This window comes from Corvus brachyrhynchos, unplaced genomic scaffold (assembly GCF_000691975.1).
Source record: "Corvus brachyrhynchos isolate BGI_N302 unplaced genomic scaffold, ASM69197v1 scaffold94, whole genome shotgun sequence".
NCBI classification, from domain to species: Eukaryota; Metazoa; Chordata; class Aves; order Passeriformes; family Corvidae; genus Corvus; species Corvus brachyrhynchos.
The window spans coordinates 12,860,069-12,874,954 of record NW_008238330.1 but is presented as its reverse complement, the minus strand read 5'-3'; the positions used below and the strand labels follow the sequence as shown (position 1 = coordinate 12,874,954).

Below are 14,886 nucleotides of genomic sequence, written 5' to 3'. Positions count from 1 at the left end.
GGGAAACTTTTTCTGGCCTTTGGTGGTTAGAGAGCATTGTCCTCATCCCACCTTTATCCAAGAGCAAGACTCAGTGCTTGCTGTGACTTGTTGTTGAGTCTTCCTATAGAATAAAATTTCATTATATTTAGTTTTAAATTATGGAAATAATAGCTGTGTCTTGCATCACTTAAAGTGTTCTCCTAGATTATAGGGTAAATTATCTCCTTCTTATTGTTCAGGTTATTCAGTGGCTAAGTCAGATGACTCTGCTTAACTGACATTAAGATTAATTAAGATTCAGGGAGCTGAGCTTGAAGGTCTGTGGCAGTCTGAGCAGCCAGCATGGCACTGGCTGCTGCCATCCTGCCAGCTCAGTCCTTCCTATCCTTTCTGTGGGAGTCCTAAGTTTTCCCTCAGACTCCCTTGCTCACCTGATCCTGCCTTGCACGATGGCAGAGCCAGAGTAAAGCTGTTTTTCAGTAGTTCACTTTTCTGCTGGCTTAGTCCACTGAGGTGGCTCAGCACAGATCAATGGAGGAGCCAATACTGACAGGAAGTGAAATTAGGAGGAAGGAGAAGATGACAGACACCATGGCCTCTCACAAAACCACTGCTTAATGTGGACCTGGTGGATGTAGACATAGATTGGACAAAACTGCATCCAAATTATCTCAGAATGGAAGAACTGGGCCAGAGTTCTTTAAATGCTGAATTGTGTAGAATGTTGCTTTGTTGTCTTCTAACAAATGCAGCATCTCAGAAAGCTGTGCCACGCACAAGGTACGAGACTCCATGCGCTTTGGATTCCCCAGAGGCAAGGCAGTGAGACCCAGAGGTCAGGCATGGTACAGACAGAAGCACTGAACATGCAGGATGATGCTCCAATGTTACACTCCCAAACCAGAGGGCAGGAACATATTTGGGGAGACAGGGACTGAGCAGTATCATGCATTTTCAAAGGCACATGTGACCTCCATTCTTGAGAAGCAGGGAGCATGATCTAGCCCTGCATCTGTAGGTCCTGTCTTCCCTGCCCTGTGTCCATTCAAAGGTGAGAGGAGATGTAGGCTTACTGTAATGCAGAAGCCCATCGCTGGCTTGGAGTGAATATCACTTACAGTGCTAGTATCAACTCCTTGGTCTGCCACAGTAAAAGTCCTGGAGCTAGACCAGGTCTGACAACAGTGTAGCCACTTGTGTGGGAAAGAATCCAGAGCACTGACTTTTTTCTTTGAAGCCACCATTTTGAGGTGGTTCACTGTCAAGGCAGTTCGGATGGAGTTTGGTTAAGGTGACAGTCCTTGAAGTTCTTACCTACAGAGTCTTTGGTTACCCTTGATCATGCATATATTTAGCCTGTCCACTTAGAATTGAGGAGGTGAAACATGGCTAACATTAAGGGAGAATCTAAGCTGTGTTGTTTGGGCGTTGGGGTTTTTTTTCTCTTTTAATCTTAAGGAAATTATTCTGATAATGAATGCAGTTGGTTAGGAGTTTGGAAGATGAGTGTGCAGGAAAGGATGGTGCAGTCTTGAAGTGCTGGCTTCCTCAGATAGTTTTTTAATGTCTAGGAGAAACACTTAAAATGTGAATCATTACAGCTTCTGGCTGACTTTGGATTAACTAAAAATTACAGTGGCTGAAAGCATGCATTGACAGAGTCTGTAATAAAAAAAATATTTTAGTATATTCTCAGTAGATTTATTTTGATCACCCAGGTTAGCCAGGCTAAAATAAAAATAGTAAAATAAACAAGTAGCTTTAGATTGAAAAAATGAAATAGCTTTTGTTCTTAGCAATTTTACAGCTGAAACAAGTTGTACAATAATGCTTCATAGTTTTATGTGGCAGTGTTAACTTATAAAAGTTTTGGGGGTGAGGTGAATTAATCAATTCCTCCAAATGTTTACATTATTTGCTCTGATACTGCCTTACAGTCCACTAGTACTTCTGCTCTGTAGGTGGCAGAAAAGGAGGAGTAAAACTGTTAGCTCAGGTCCTCTGATTTTGCATGTGAGAAATATCACTAAATTAAAGTGAAGGTGCATGTGTTCATGGACACCTCCCCTTTCACAGCTTTCAGTGAGATCCTTCTGAAAGTCTGTGGGGTTTAGATGCTTCAGTCACTGGTGCAACTCCAGGCATTCAGTTCCTTTTCTCTATTTGAGGCCTCTTTGGTTGTTCATAGAGCCATCTTCAAGTTGAGTTCTTCAGGCTGAAACTGCTGCTTTCCTTCTAGCCATTGCCCCTTTCCCCAGTCCTAATGGTTGCTTCAGCTCATTTATCAGCAAATTATAAAACCTTATTATCATGCTCGTTACTTTGTCCTCCATTTTGTTGGGACCATCCCATTTACATTAGATATTTGTCTTCTGTTTCTAAGTGCCATTTTGTTGTGCTTAAAATCATCTCCATGACCCTCTGAGCACTGTAGTGAAAACCTTTAATGCGCCTTTTGTGTTCCAGATCTCCCTGCTGATTGGATTCATCAGTGTAAATAATTCTCCATGGACAGATTACAGTGCATACAGCTTCTTTCAGATTGTCACCATGTGCGATTTGGTTATGATTTTGTTCTTCTACATCATGCACATTTTCAGAGTCTACAGGAAGCTGACTTGCGTTAGCTGGCCACTTGCGGTAAGCCTGGGTTCCTCTCCTCTCTTGGGGGTTGATGTCTCACTTTCTCAGCCCATTTTCTTGTGCTGTCTCACAAAGATAGGCTATCTTTCACTCAGTTCTTTTTTGCCTTGTATGCAAATCCCTTTGTTGCTTGTATTCAGTTCAGCAGATTCTGTAACTGTAAGTTTTCAGTTTCAGCTGATTTGGATTTGAGTCTACCCTCCTTTACACAGATATAAATCTAGATTTACTCCATGGAAGGCAATAATTTTATTAAGAGACAACTGAAAAGAAGCTACTGGTCATCAAGCCTTCAGCAGATGGGTCCTAGCTCAGGTCATTTATAGCAGCTCAGGAATTGCTAAAGTACCAAATCATTGTGTTAGAATTCATGTACTACATCCTGTCCCAAAATAAAGTATGTGAGTGCTATTTAAATCAGATGTGTCTCTTTTTGGTATGGTTTTAGGTAACTTAAACAATAGCAGAAAATAGGAGCCTCAGCCTGATTGCCATAGCCTGGCCATTCCTGGGATATCCTGCAGGATGTTCCTGCCTCATTCCCACATTTCCCATACACATCCATCTCTCATATCCTAGCGGAGAACCAACAAGCAGCACCGAAAATGTGAGACTTGAACTTCCTCAGTAGCTCTGGCTCAGGTCAGCTAACAGAAAATTCTGCATCCTAGTGTGGGGTGATGGATTTTAACAACCTCTTAGAACATGCCTCCCTTACATATGTTAGTTCCACTGAAGAAGGACCAAAGCAATGGAGAAAGCCAGCTGGAGAGATAGAGAGGAATTTTGAAATCCAAGAAGTGGTTGGGTGGCGGTTAATGGAAGCTACATAAGTAATTTAGATCTAAGATAACAGTTTGTCCATTCATCCACTTATAACCAGAGAGAAAAATATAATTTTCTTTTTTCTTTTTAGCTGAAGAATGTGGTTAAACTTTTTTTTCAGATGTGTGCCACCACTATCTGTTTCTAAAGGTACTTATGTATCTAGAGATAACACGGACGCAGGGATTGAAATAAAGGAGTGAAGTAAGCTAATAAATAACAGTTTTGCAAAGCAGCATTTAATGTGTACATTGCTGTAACAGGACTGTGCAATTTTTGCCTCTGCATGGGCTGCTTTTGGGTTTTTTTGTTGTGTGTTTAATCATTCCTCTGTGTTCCAGAGCCACTAGTGACTTTAAGGCACTGAAGTTTGTGGCTGCTCGGCTTCAGAAAGCTTTATGGGATGTGATGCTTGAACACTGCTGCGCTGTTACAAAACAAACAACTTCATTTTCAGTCACATTTAAGTATCTTTAGAACAGAAGAGGAAGACACATAAGAGACTCTGGGAAACTCCAGCTAGCATTTGGATGAGTTTCCTGGCAGGATCTTTACATTGCAGTCAGGGGCGTGATCTGCAGCCAGTAAAGCTGAAGTTGTTCAAGAGGTTGTTTATTCCTGACACCCTTTAAAGCTTGGAAGTATTTCTCCAGAGGGGCACTCTTCCAGCCCTGCCGCGGGTTGGTTCTCTACCTAATGTAACCTTTGATGATTCTGTTGCAGCTTTGCCCATCCCTTGGATTCCTCTAAAGTGGTAGCCTGTGTACGCTGCTTTATTTGATGTCTCTAAGGAGGCAATGGCATGTCCCATTTTCCTGCTGCGTCATGGGCTAGTCAGAGAAGCCTCCTTATGCATGTAATTTATTCTGGCAAATGCAAGGGTTGAGATTTTGATTACCTGAAACAAGTTTACAAATTAGGGAAGTAACTTGTGGTCTCAGAGCCTACTTTACAGGAAAAATCCTTCTCAGCTCTTTTTAGCACCTGAGCAGAGTGAAACTGGTATGGTAGATTATTCATCTTCTGGGCTTTCCTTGGACAATTTCATTTTGGGGCTGTATTCTGTCTTCTGGTTTGAGACAGAATCTCTCCTCTCCCTTTTGTTTGCTTGGCTCATGCTGGTAGTGCAATGCAGATAAAGGAAGCAGATATCCACCTGCCCACTCCACCATGCACAAGAAACAACCCATGTTCAGTCTGCAAACACCTATATTGGTTGTCATAAATTCTGTGAGGGTTCAAAATCTAAATCCACAGATATTTCCTGCTTGTTACAAGGTAAAGTTGACTCCTGGATCGATACTTATCACACCAGAGAAAAGTTTAAAAGTGGTGACTTGGTCCTCTCTCAGAAAACTTCAATGCATCATGTTTTACTGCAGCTGTGCTTTTGATGGCTTCCCTCCTGTTTCCAGGCTTGGTTGATGTAAGTTGTTAGTAAATGCAGCAGTAGATCCAGTGCTTACTTTCTAAGATTATCAGAAGTAGGAGCATTTGGTTTTCCACTTACACCATTTCATGTAGGCTAGAGAAATATTTCCTTAAGGCTTCTTCCTTCCTCCAGAACCATGTCTTGAGTAAGGTGCACACTTGATGCAATAATGTAATGTACCGTGCTGAATTGAAAGGATTGCATCCATACCCAGTAAGTAAATCTCATTCCAGTAACATTAGTAGACCTAAACTGTTCTTTTTTAAACAGAAACTGAGGTTTGGTATAAAATTCACTCACAAGGTGAGTTGTTGGATTTGTGTTTTGGTTTTTTGTTTTGTTTTGCTTTTTTTTTCCTTTTGACTATGTTTTGTCCTCTGGGTTTGAGGGTTTGAGTCATCTCTGCCAACTTATTTTCTTTCTGAGACATATCAAAACACTTTCCAGCTAAGTTTCCTTTCTGATGCATGCTGTGCTTGTCTTTTCAGGAGTTTCTTCATTACTTAATTGGTACAATTCTGCTTCTCATTGGATCGATTGTAGCAGCAGCCAAGAGTTACAATATAACTGGACTTGTGGCTGGAGCGGTAAGACTGTGTTTATTAGGCTTGACACTTCCAAAAGTGCAATATATACTAAGTAGGGCATTGGGAATCTCTCACTTGTACCTCTGTTTTCTTACACACTTGCCTTACTTGTGTCTTGGTTGGGTGAACTACCTTCTAGCTCATTTCAGTGAATGTTCTGTAACACAGTGCCAACAAAAATATTTTGTTGTCAGACACCAGACTCACCACTAAAGTTGGTATTTGTCCTGCCAGAGTGTTGAAACCAAACGCTTCTGTTTTAACTCATAGGAATTAATGTGTTTAGGTGAAGAATTAAGACAATTAAGTTTTGACGAAAGACTGTTGTAGCAGCTGGAAGTTACCTAAAGGATTTCAACCCCCAGCTTTCAGCGCCTCCTGCTCCTGAACAGAGCCCTGTCCAAGATAATTTCTCCTGAGCTAAAACCCACTGGGACTCTGAGCTGACTTACTGGAAGGTGCTCTCTGCCTCTCTTGGCTGGAGGGCTTTACAGAGAAAGGCATGACTTACAAGTCACAAGGGTGACAGTACTTTCACAGCAGCAGGACCTGAAATACAGCTCCTCCAGAATAAAGAATTACTTTCAGAAACTTAGTCCTGGTGATGCAAACAGACTAGAAGACCTACCTGACTTGTTTATTTGGCAGACAGCAGGGAAAGACTTTTTTGAATGGTGCAGTAAAAGAGCAGTAATCAGAGATGCTAGAAACAGTCTTTTCTTTGTTGCAGAATCCTAGTGAGAAATTTAGATGTCGAGACTCCATGCTGCTGTCCAGCTTTTTCTCCCTCCTTGTGCATGACTCTCAGTCTATCTTTCAGTTGCTGTTTTGACAAGACATAAGCTGCTATTATACTATGAGAACTTTGGGTTTTTTAGTCTTTTGGCAGAATGGAGTAAAAAAACCCCTTTTTCGGGTCTGTTAATCCCATAAAATGTGTAGCTGAGTATACAAAAGTGTCCATACATGCATGGAATATGTGTCATCTAATGCTCCATAAGTATTTGTGGTTTGTTTGTTTTCTCATCTAGACTTTCGGGTTCCTGGCTACAATACTTTGTGTTATAAGCATGTGGTCATCCTACAAGGTTTCGTGCATAACACAGTCAACAAGTAAGTATCATGCTTAGTAACTGCCAGAATGCTTCCCAAAGTGACTATTTATATTTTCTGGAACAGGGCTGTGTCTACCTGGAAGGATTTATTAATGCCCTGGTTGTTGTGACTCAAAATTACTCAAAAAGCAATAATTCCAAATTTTCTGTCAACACAGACGCTATCACAGCTGTTAACAAATATCTACAAGAGCAAAATAACTTGCTTCTAGCAAATAGTGAACATAGCAATGCTTTCTTTTCTCCCTTCCCCACCCCTTACCAAAAGAAGGTTTCCAGTGTGTTGCTTAATAAATTGGATGAATTTGTTTATGGCAACACAAGTGACACTGTCTTCCTTTTCAAAGATGCATCTGTGTGACTCCATCACCTGTGCAAGACATCTGCCTTACAAAACAGGATACCAAAGAGGAGCGTCCACTACTGAGGAGAGAGCCATGGGTATTTTGTTGCTAGCCTGGACAAGCTGGTAGCTTTGGAAGATCTACTTGAATGCCTAGGCAAAACAACGTTGTGAACCAAAGTTTTTTTGCTCCCCCACCTTCCCCCACCCAAAGAAGTTTATAATGGAGAACCTGCTTGTTTCAGAGAAAGACAACTTCTGTCTCACAAGCTGGGCTGTGGCCATTTCCAGCTATTTACAATAAGTGCATTTAGAACTCATTTGGACAGTCATTTGGTTCTCCTTTCCAAGGGATGGAAAAATTGCTTCTGATTTCCTCCACCTGTTTACACAAGGGAAATCCTGCAAATTCCTACCTGATTCTGAACTTCCAAGGATTATATGTTTAACAAAGGAACGGTTACAAACTAATTTGTGCCTGGATAACCTGACCCAAGCCTTTGTTACCTCTTTCTATCATAACTGTGGACTGTTTCTAACATCAGCTCACCCAGCATCAAAAATTATGAACTGCAACTTGAATACATCACTGCAAACACTCCCTCCTAGCCCCAACAATACACAATGAAATCTGGGATTTTCTCCATGAATTTTTAGCAATCGAAGATTATTCTTAAAAACTTCCCTTGCCAAATACAGGAAAATATGTACCCAAGAACATTTGTTTAATGTTTTGTGGGGTCTTTTTTTTTCTCCTTTTCACAGTAAGACCTCTTCTGTAGAAAATTTCTATGCATTTGCTATAAATTATTCTCTTTGTAATCTAACAGTGTTTATGGAAAGCCCATTGTGAATAGAGCAATGTGCTTCTTTCTCTCTCTTATATGTGGTTTTGTCACTTTCTCTGCCTCAGCTGGAATCTGTGCTCTTGGGGACTCTGCCCAGAGCCTGGACAGACAGAACAGTTCAGTTCTGTCCGACCTGGTATCATCATGAAGTTCTATGTAACTTCAGTGCTGAGACAATGCCTTCTTGGCACCTTTGTCTTTCTGTTTGCACTCCATCTCCGGTGAGCTGGAAATTCTTTGCAGGAAAAAAGGAAGCGTGGGCCTCTCTTCCTCTTTGGTGCTTCTCCTTTCATGTTGAGCTGTGAAGTAGAACTCGGTTTATTCTGTCAAGACAACTGCATGATGGTGCAGCAGAAGTTTGGCTTATACCGTTTACCAGGGACAGTCTGGAGAAAAAAGCATTTTCTGGCCTGCTATATATTTTTCTGTTTGTTTGAAATTCTGTATCAATACTGCTAAGTAATTTAATGGTTCTCTTGGAGAATTCTTTTTGTGCCTCATGGCAGGCCAACATATATTGCTATTTGTTGCCACCTTATTTTTTTTTCCCATCCTAATATATGTATCTTTAGTTAGAATTTATTTTTAACTCTTTGACAACATAAAATTGGCCAGCTGCTAATGTGTCAAAAATTTTGAGTAAGCAGATAAAAATAAGTGAGCAGATAACTTGGAGAGGTAAGAATCCCCCTCCTCATGGTGCACAGTTTCTGTGATTCTTTTTGCTATTCCTTTTCAAAAGTGCCCTATTTAGAGCAACACAGAGCAGGAAACAAATTGAAAGGACAAAAGTCTGTTTTTAGTGGATGAAGGTACATACAGTCACTCCGAGATAAAGTGCTTTAACATTAATACAGAGGATTATTCAAATAAAACTGTATAACAGGCAGATATATTGTTACTGATTTCATATTGGCCGTTTCTTATTTTTTTACAATGTTCAACTTCTGCCCCCTACCTTCAGATGATATGTTTTGTGTTTAGTCAGAAATGAGCCTTTTTTTTTTTGTTTCAACAACCCGAACTGAGCATGGCTCAGAGGCTCTCTGGCTTAAGAGAACAAACATTCTTCTCAGCTGGGAATCCAGTCAGTAGTGTCAGTGATAGTTCAGTCTTCCTTGCCCTGCCTGCACAGGACCAGTCAAATGGCCATACGTGACAAGGGACTTCATTCTGAGCACTTTGAGTGAAAATACCTGCAGAAGAAAGCACACACACAAACACACACGACACACAAACACACACCCACACACACGTGTGTGTCTGTCTAATTTTTTGCAACAGAGATGCTTGATCACCAGTCCTCCTGCCAAGACTGACTTAACTACAGTCTTTGGAAACCAGCACTCTAGCTTTAATTTGGACTGATAGGATAGATGTTTAAGGATACAACCTCTCCTGTTCCCCCAGAGGAAAGAGACTGTGTTATTTCTCCTTCACCTCCTGAGGTATCACCTCAGATTGACAGTAATTACCTTCCCACAAGCTTTAACCCCCCTTGGCACTCCGGTGGGAAGACAGTGTTCTGCTGCAGACAGTGTGAATGCAGCTGAGACCTCAGCGCTGTGGTGGCAGTGGGGAGAAGCACCTGCTAAGGACTGGGGCTGTAGCCTGAGCTTGCTTTGCGGAAAAGGCCTTTTCCACTTTCTCCTGGAACCATGCCCCCTCTCCTGGCACTATACTAGCTTTTTTTTTTTTAGCCTCTCACATCGCTCTGTCATTTGTCACCATATGGAGAAAGAAAAAATCAAGGGGAATTTCACACAGTCTAACAACCAAAGAATTTCTGACTATGTTCTGTGATCATCCAAAGAATATGTTTTGCTGTAAGTGCACTTGTTTATACTGGATCAAGAGATGGAAGTTACCAGTTCCCTTTTGGTTTTTGTGCCTGTTGACAGGACTAAAATATTCCTGCAGCTTTGGCTGTTGTGACAGTGCTGGGTCCATTGACTCACCAGATGCTCCTAATCAGGTTGCTCTCAGGCTGGAAGACTGACATCTCTGCTGCCAAAGTTTCCTTGCTTTCCCCAAATCCTCCTTGTGAAGCATGTCTACCAAGAAAAGCACAGATTTTCTGTTATCACCAGCTCCACCGGGGGTCTTTGAATGACAGCTCCATCTGGCAGGGAATTTGACACCTCTCTGCTGTACTTCTGCCAGGAAAAGTGTTTTAAGTTTCCTTCAGTGTCAACCTGGTTCTGAAAGCTCCATCTGTCTGCAGCTTTGTCAAATATGGGATTCCAGCTGTTTTAGAAATAAACTCTGTTAGCTATTTGGGTGATGTGGAGAATCAGATTGTTGTCCTGGTCATTTTTTTCCCTCCTCTACTACAGCAGTGGCTTTCTCTCTGGGGAGTATCAGAATACCTCCTATAACTGGAGGACAATAGGTAGGAGCCAGAGAAAAACCTGTTCCCTGCAGTTGTGTTTGGATGTGCTGGTCTCCCACTATCCCACACAAAAGTTGTCCATCCTCTTCAGCTCTAAAATGAGTGTAGTTTATCCTTTGAGCTAACACAGATAGAGTTAGGCATTCAGTTCTTACTGAAAAATTAAAATGTAAACATTGAGAGAGGAAAATTGGTAGTGCAAACTGTTTCATACTGTGAAAAAACTGCAACTTCATGTTTGAGCTCTGGGGGCTTGAGATAAGTTAGAGAATGAATAGTGCTTCTTTCAAGGGGAAATGAAATGTTTTAAAAAAGAGGAAGGATGGCTTTGAAAAGCTTGAGCACCACAGTGCTGGATGAAGACACTGCAGGTTATGTGACCTGCATAACTTGCACACTTTTTCTGTTGCTGAGAATTGGTTGCACTGTCTGGAAACAGTTCACTATGTGGGGTTTAAAGGGGGTAGCAGGACACCCCAGTAACAATAACTTGTAATGAAGTGGGGAGGTGGCGGGGGGGGGCATGCCAAGTGATGATCCATGGAAGAGGACTAGGAACTTACTAGGACAAAAAGGAGGAGAGAAAGAAGATCAGGGGCAAACATTAGTAGAAAGCTTATGAAGGGAGGAACTAATGTGAGTGCCTTGTGCACTGAACAGAAGTGGTGGCAGATATCAGCAGTTTCTGGCTGTGCTGGTTATTAAAGGGCAGATCTGCTTGGAGTGACAGAGAAGTCTCTTTACTGCTTGCCTGCACTTTATAACCTGTGTCTGGGATTTTCCTGCTCTGCTAAAGCTGTGGGAGGATGGACAAGACCTGACCACAGGCTGTGGAACGTAGCATCAAGTTGCCATATGGTCTGCCCTGTTTAACTTAAAGTTGCTGTGGACTCCACTGTGCTTAGAGACAACATGGAGCCAAATGCTGCTGCTGAGCCTGTGTGCTGGCCAGGGGCCTTGGCCATCCATGCAGCTTGGGCAAAGTACAGACCTGCTTTTAGACTGAGTGCCATCAGAAAGCCAAGGAAAGCTGGATTTATGTATCACTGGGCCCTACTGGGCATCCAGGAGGTGCTGCTGGTTGTGTGAAAGGAGAAGTGGGTACCAGAGAAAGGGAGGTCCACATCCTGTTCTTTCTGCCTGCAGAGATTTACACCCGGGTGGCAGGAGAGAGCCCTCACCACAAAGTTCTAGGATACTCTTAAGCAACCCACCTGTTTGGGCTGTTCCAAGTTTCATACTGGAGCAAGTGCAAGTGCCATGCCCTTGGCTTACCTTTTGCTCCTCTGCAGACACACAGGGCTGCATACTTGGGAGGCCATCCTGTTGGGAACAGGTGGCTCTTGGTTCCAGTCCCTGGTCCCAGGGCTTGTTTAACCCTGCTACATGGGAGCAGGTCAGAAAGTGGCACTAGTGCTTGTTATCTTCCTCTCCTGGAGAAAGACGATTACTTTTTTCCAGCACAGAGGCAGCTGGAAAACAGGAAAAGCATTATGTCCTTTCTGGAGGTCACTGATTACCCACAGCTGGCTGCTCCAGAGTTTATTTCTGTTCTGCCTGTCCCTGAGCCCAGTCCATCAGCCTCAGCTGGTCCCCTGGGTCAGCACGCTGGTTTCTCACGGCCAGTATGGCAAGTACACACCAGTGTTTGTTACTAGGAGCTGATCAACATAGAGCGAGTTCCCACCATCCAGGAGCTTGCATGGAAGTTAAAAAAAAAGGGCCATATGTCTAAAAACCTGATGATTTATCCTCTTGTTATCTCATATCTGCACTGTTCTACTGTGTAAATGACTTGCCAATTTATTAGGGAATGAAAAAGCTCTCATCACCTGCCTGAATGAGTCCCTCTGCCTTGGGGCAGTTGGACAAAAAAAAAAAAAAAATCTGTCTGCTTTTTGCCCTTTACCAAACCTCTACCTGAGCTGCTCTAACAGTGAAAGTGAAGCTGTCTGGCCATGCCCAGAAGCAGCACTTCACAGGAAGGAAGATTGAAAGTTAGGAAAAATAAAAAAAAATATAAAAGAAGAAGAAGAAGAAGAAGAAGAAGAAGAAGAAGAAGAAGAAGAAGAAGAAGAAGAAGAAGAAGAAGAAGAAGAAAACAATAATTAAAAGTGTTGCAGCACCACAGAAGTTTCCTGCCTCAGGGCTGAGGTGGCTGCAAATACGAGCTTTCAGTTTTACACAGAGACGGAATTTAGATACCAAAACCCTTGGCATTGTTCTGGCTTAGTGCTGTGATAGCTTGGCTTTAAAATTCCGGTGTTGAATAGTCAAAGGCCTGATTTGACTGTGGCTGCTTGAATGTGCTGCAGGGTACGGTGGTATGATAGGGAGGGCTCATGGAAAGGAGGCTGCAAGGGACCTTGCCTTTTTGTGTGGTGATGGTGAGGAATGAGGGCAGAGATAAAAGAGAAAGTGCAGATGAAGGAGCTAAAATCAAGAGGTCACTGCAGAGTAGCAACACTACCCGACCTTTCCTGAGGGAACAGCTCAGAACAGTGCTGTTCCTTGGATTAATATTTTTGTATCACTTCCTGGACGTAACACCACCTCCACCTGGGTTTTCCATATTGCTGAACTACAACATTACAGAAAGGCACATAAGTATTTTCAAAAGCAGTTTTGTCACTGGGTAAATGCTGGCTCTCAGGTGAGATGTGTGTTTGAGTGAAGTATGTCCTTCAGAGCACTAGCCAGCCATAAAGGCCTGAACTTTTGAAGCAGAAAAAAAGATTAGGACATTTACTTCAATTAAAATTAATTTTTGATAATCCTGTCTTGGACTGAGTTAAATTCAGAGTGCCCAAGATGGTGTAAATTTCATTTATTGCTCTTTAGATGTTTGCAGACCTAGAATAACAGCAAGACACAAAGCAACCATTTTAAAGGAATAAACTGCCTTAGCAAAAGAGCAGCAGTCCTGCCCTCCTCACCGTGACAAGAAGTTCTGCTCACAGCGTGATGTAACACAGGAATGCTCAGGTGTCCTGGTGCCAACACTTGGTGCTGCAAAGCCCTCAGGTTACTCTGCCTGGCCCTGCAATGATTTTGGCCCTGCCTGGTGCACATTTATCACATTTGTCACTTCAGAGCCGTTCTCCTGGGGGACTCCAGACACGTGGGGTTATGCAAAGGTGGGCAGGCAACTGTGCGGCAAGCCAAGAACCTGGGAAGAAGAGGGAATAGCACAGAAGAAAAGGAGCAGGCTGAGTGCTCTGTGCTTGCATGTGTGGGTATGGGTAGAAAAATAGTCCTGTGTGGGGGTGAAGGAAGCACCTGTGTGTTTCCGTGGGCGCTGAAGGGGCTCCCAGAAAGACAAGGAGAACACACCAGCTCTTGAGGCAGAGCTGGCGTGTGTGTGAGTGACGTGGTAGCCATGCAGGGTGGTGGGGCATTCCTCCCCACAGAGGGGAATATCCCCAGGCCACAAATGGAGAGTCATTGCTAAGTTAAGTATGTCTGAACCACTTGTTCTTTTCTTACATGTTTGCGCTTGTGTAGGAAGAGCAACACAGACAGGAGCCCTCTCAGCACAGGAGGAATTGTAACAAGAAGGAACTGGAACATGGGGAAGAAAACTCCACAGGTGTAGACTTGAGGCATATAACCCTTCAGCATACGAGGTCAGACTAGGAAATTAGAGACAGCACTCATTCTGCACTGCTTTTACAGCTCAAAGAGAGTAAATATCATTCTCCCAGGAAAAAGCACAGTGTATCTTGGAGACTATTTGCATGGGACTAGCCTTAGTACCCAGCCACGCTCCCCTGCACATGCAATGAAGAAAGAGAAGGGCAAAAGTGAATCACAGCAGCGACTCAGAGTGCAGGAGTTACTCTTCCCCTCTGATTCACCTTCTAGATGTGCCTCTTCCTCCATCAGCTACCATGGCAGCTTGGCCTCTCAGTTGGAACATCTCAGGGAGACACTTTTACCTTCCCATGTGGAGCTGGGGCAACACTCACCTTTAAATTCTAGCACTTGTCTCTCAGCACTTAACTGAGCTGATGCTGTAGCTGTGTGGATGGGAAGGGACCAGGCTGGGAGTTTGATATCACCTCAAAACCTGGAGCTAGCCAAAAGCACCCATTTGCAGCTTCCTTCTATTACATCTGTAAGCCAGTTGTGATGGTAGGGTATGATTCCCCTCCTCCCCCTGCCAGCACACACAATTACACTAACACAACTTTCCTTTATTATGATTACTGGGGCTTATATGAGGTGGACTGGTGCTGGGGTCTTTGTACCACCACTAGTATGAATTACAGCTCTGCTGGTGTAACAGCTCCTTTCAAATCAGAAGTGCTTTGTCCGTCTAGCATAGTCTACTGTTATTGCTACATCTGTAAATCACTCTTAACATAAAACTTAATGATCTGCATCCCCTCTTTCCATGAACCCTTGCCAAACAAGAGCACAATGCTGCAGCTGTAGCTATTAAGCTATGGTGGCAGCAAAGCACTCCATTAATACCTCATGCTCAGCAGTTTGTGATGCATGAGAGCTGAATAATTATGCCCTTGTTACCCTCAAATGAGAGGCACAATTGCCAGAAACAAGCGTTTACAATTTAAAAAAAAAAAAACTGTATCAAGTCAAGGACAACATTGGTTCATTCATAAAACAAGCCTTTCTGAGCAAAAGGATGATGAGGCAGAGAACAGGCTTACATTAACGAGCCAGTTGTCTCTAGGGCTGTATTGTACCCCCTCAGGG

General features: G+C 42.9%; 1 protein-coding gene across 1 annotated transcript; it reads left to right on the top strand.

The window, feature by feature from the left end:
* Positions 1-2,385: 2,385 nt before the first annotated feature.
* On the top strand, positions 2,386-10,071 carry CMTM7 (CKLF like MARVEL transmembrane domain containing 7; the record flags this gene model as incomplete). The annotated part of the gene is made up of 4 exons (XM_017734605.1): positions 2,386-2,622; positions 5,371-5,469; positions 6,501-6,582; positions 6,932-10,071. Coding segments are annotated over 4 exons (432 nt in total), but the record flags the coding sequence as incomplete, so codon positions are not given.
* Between the last annotated feature and the right edge of the window lie 4,815 nt (positions 10,072-14,886).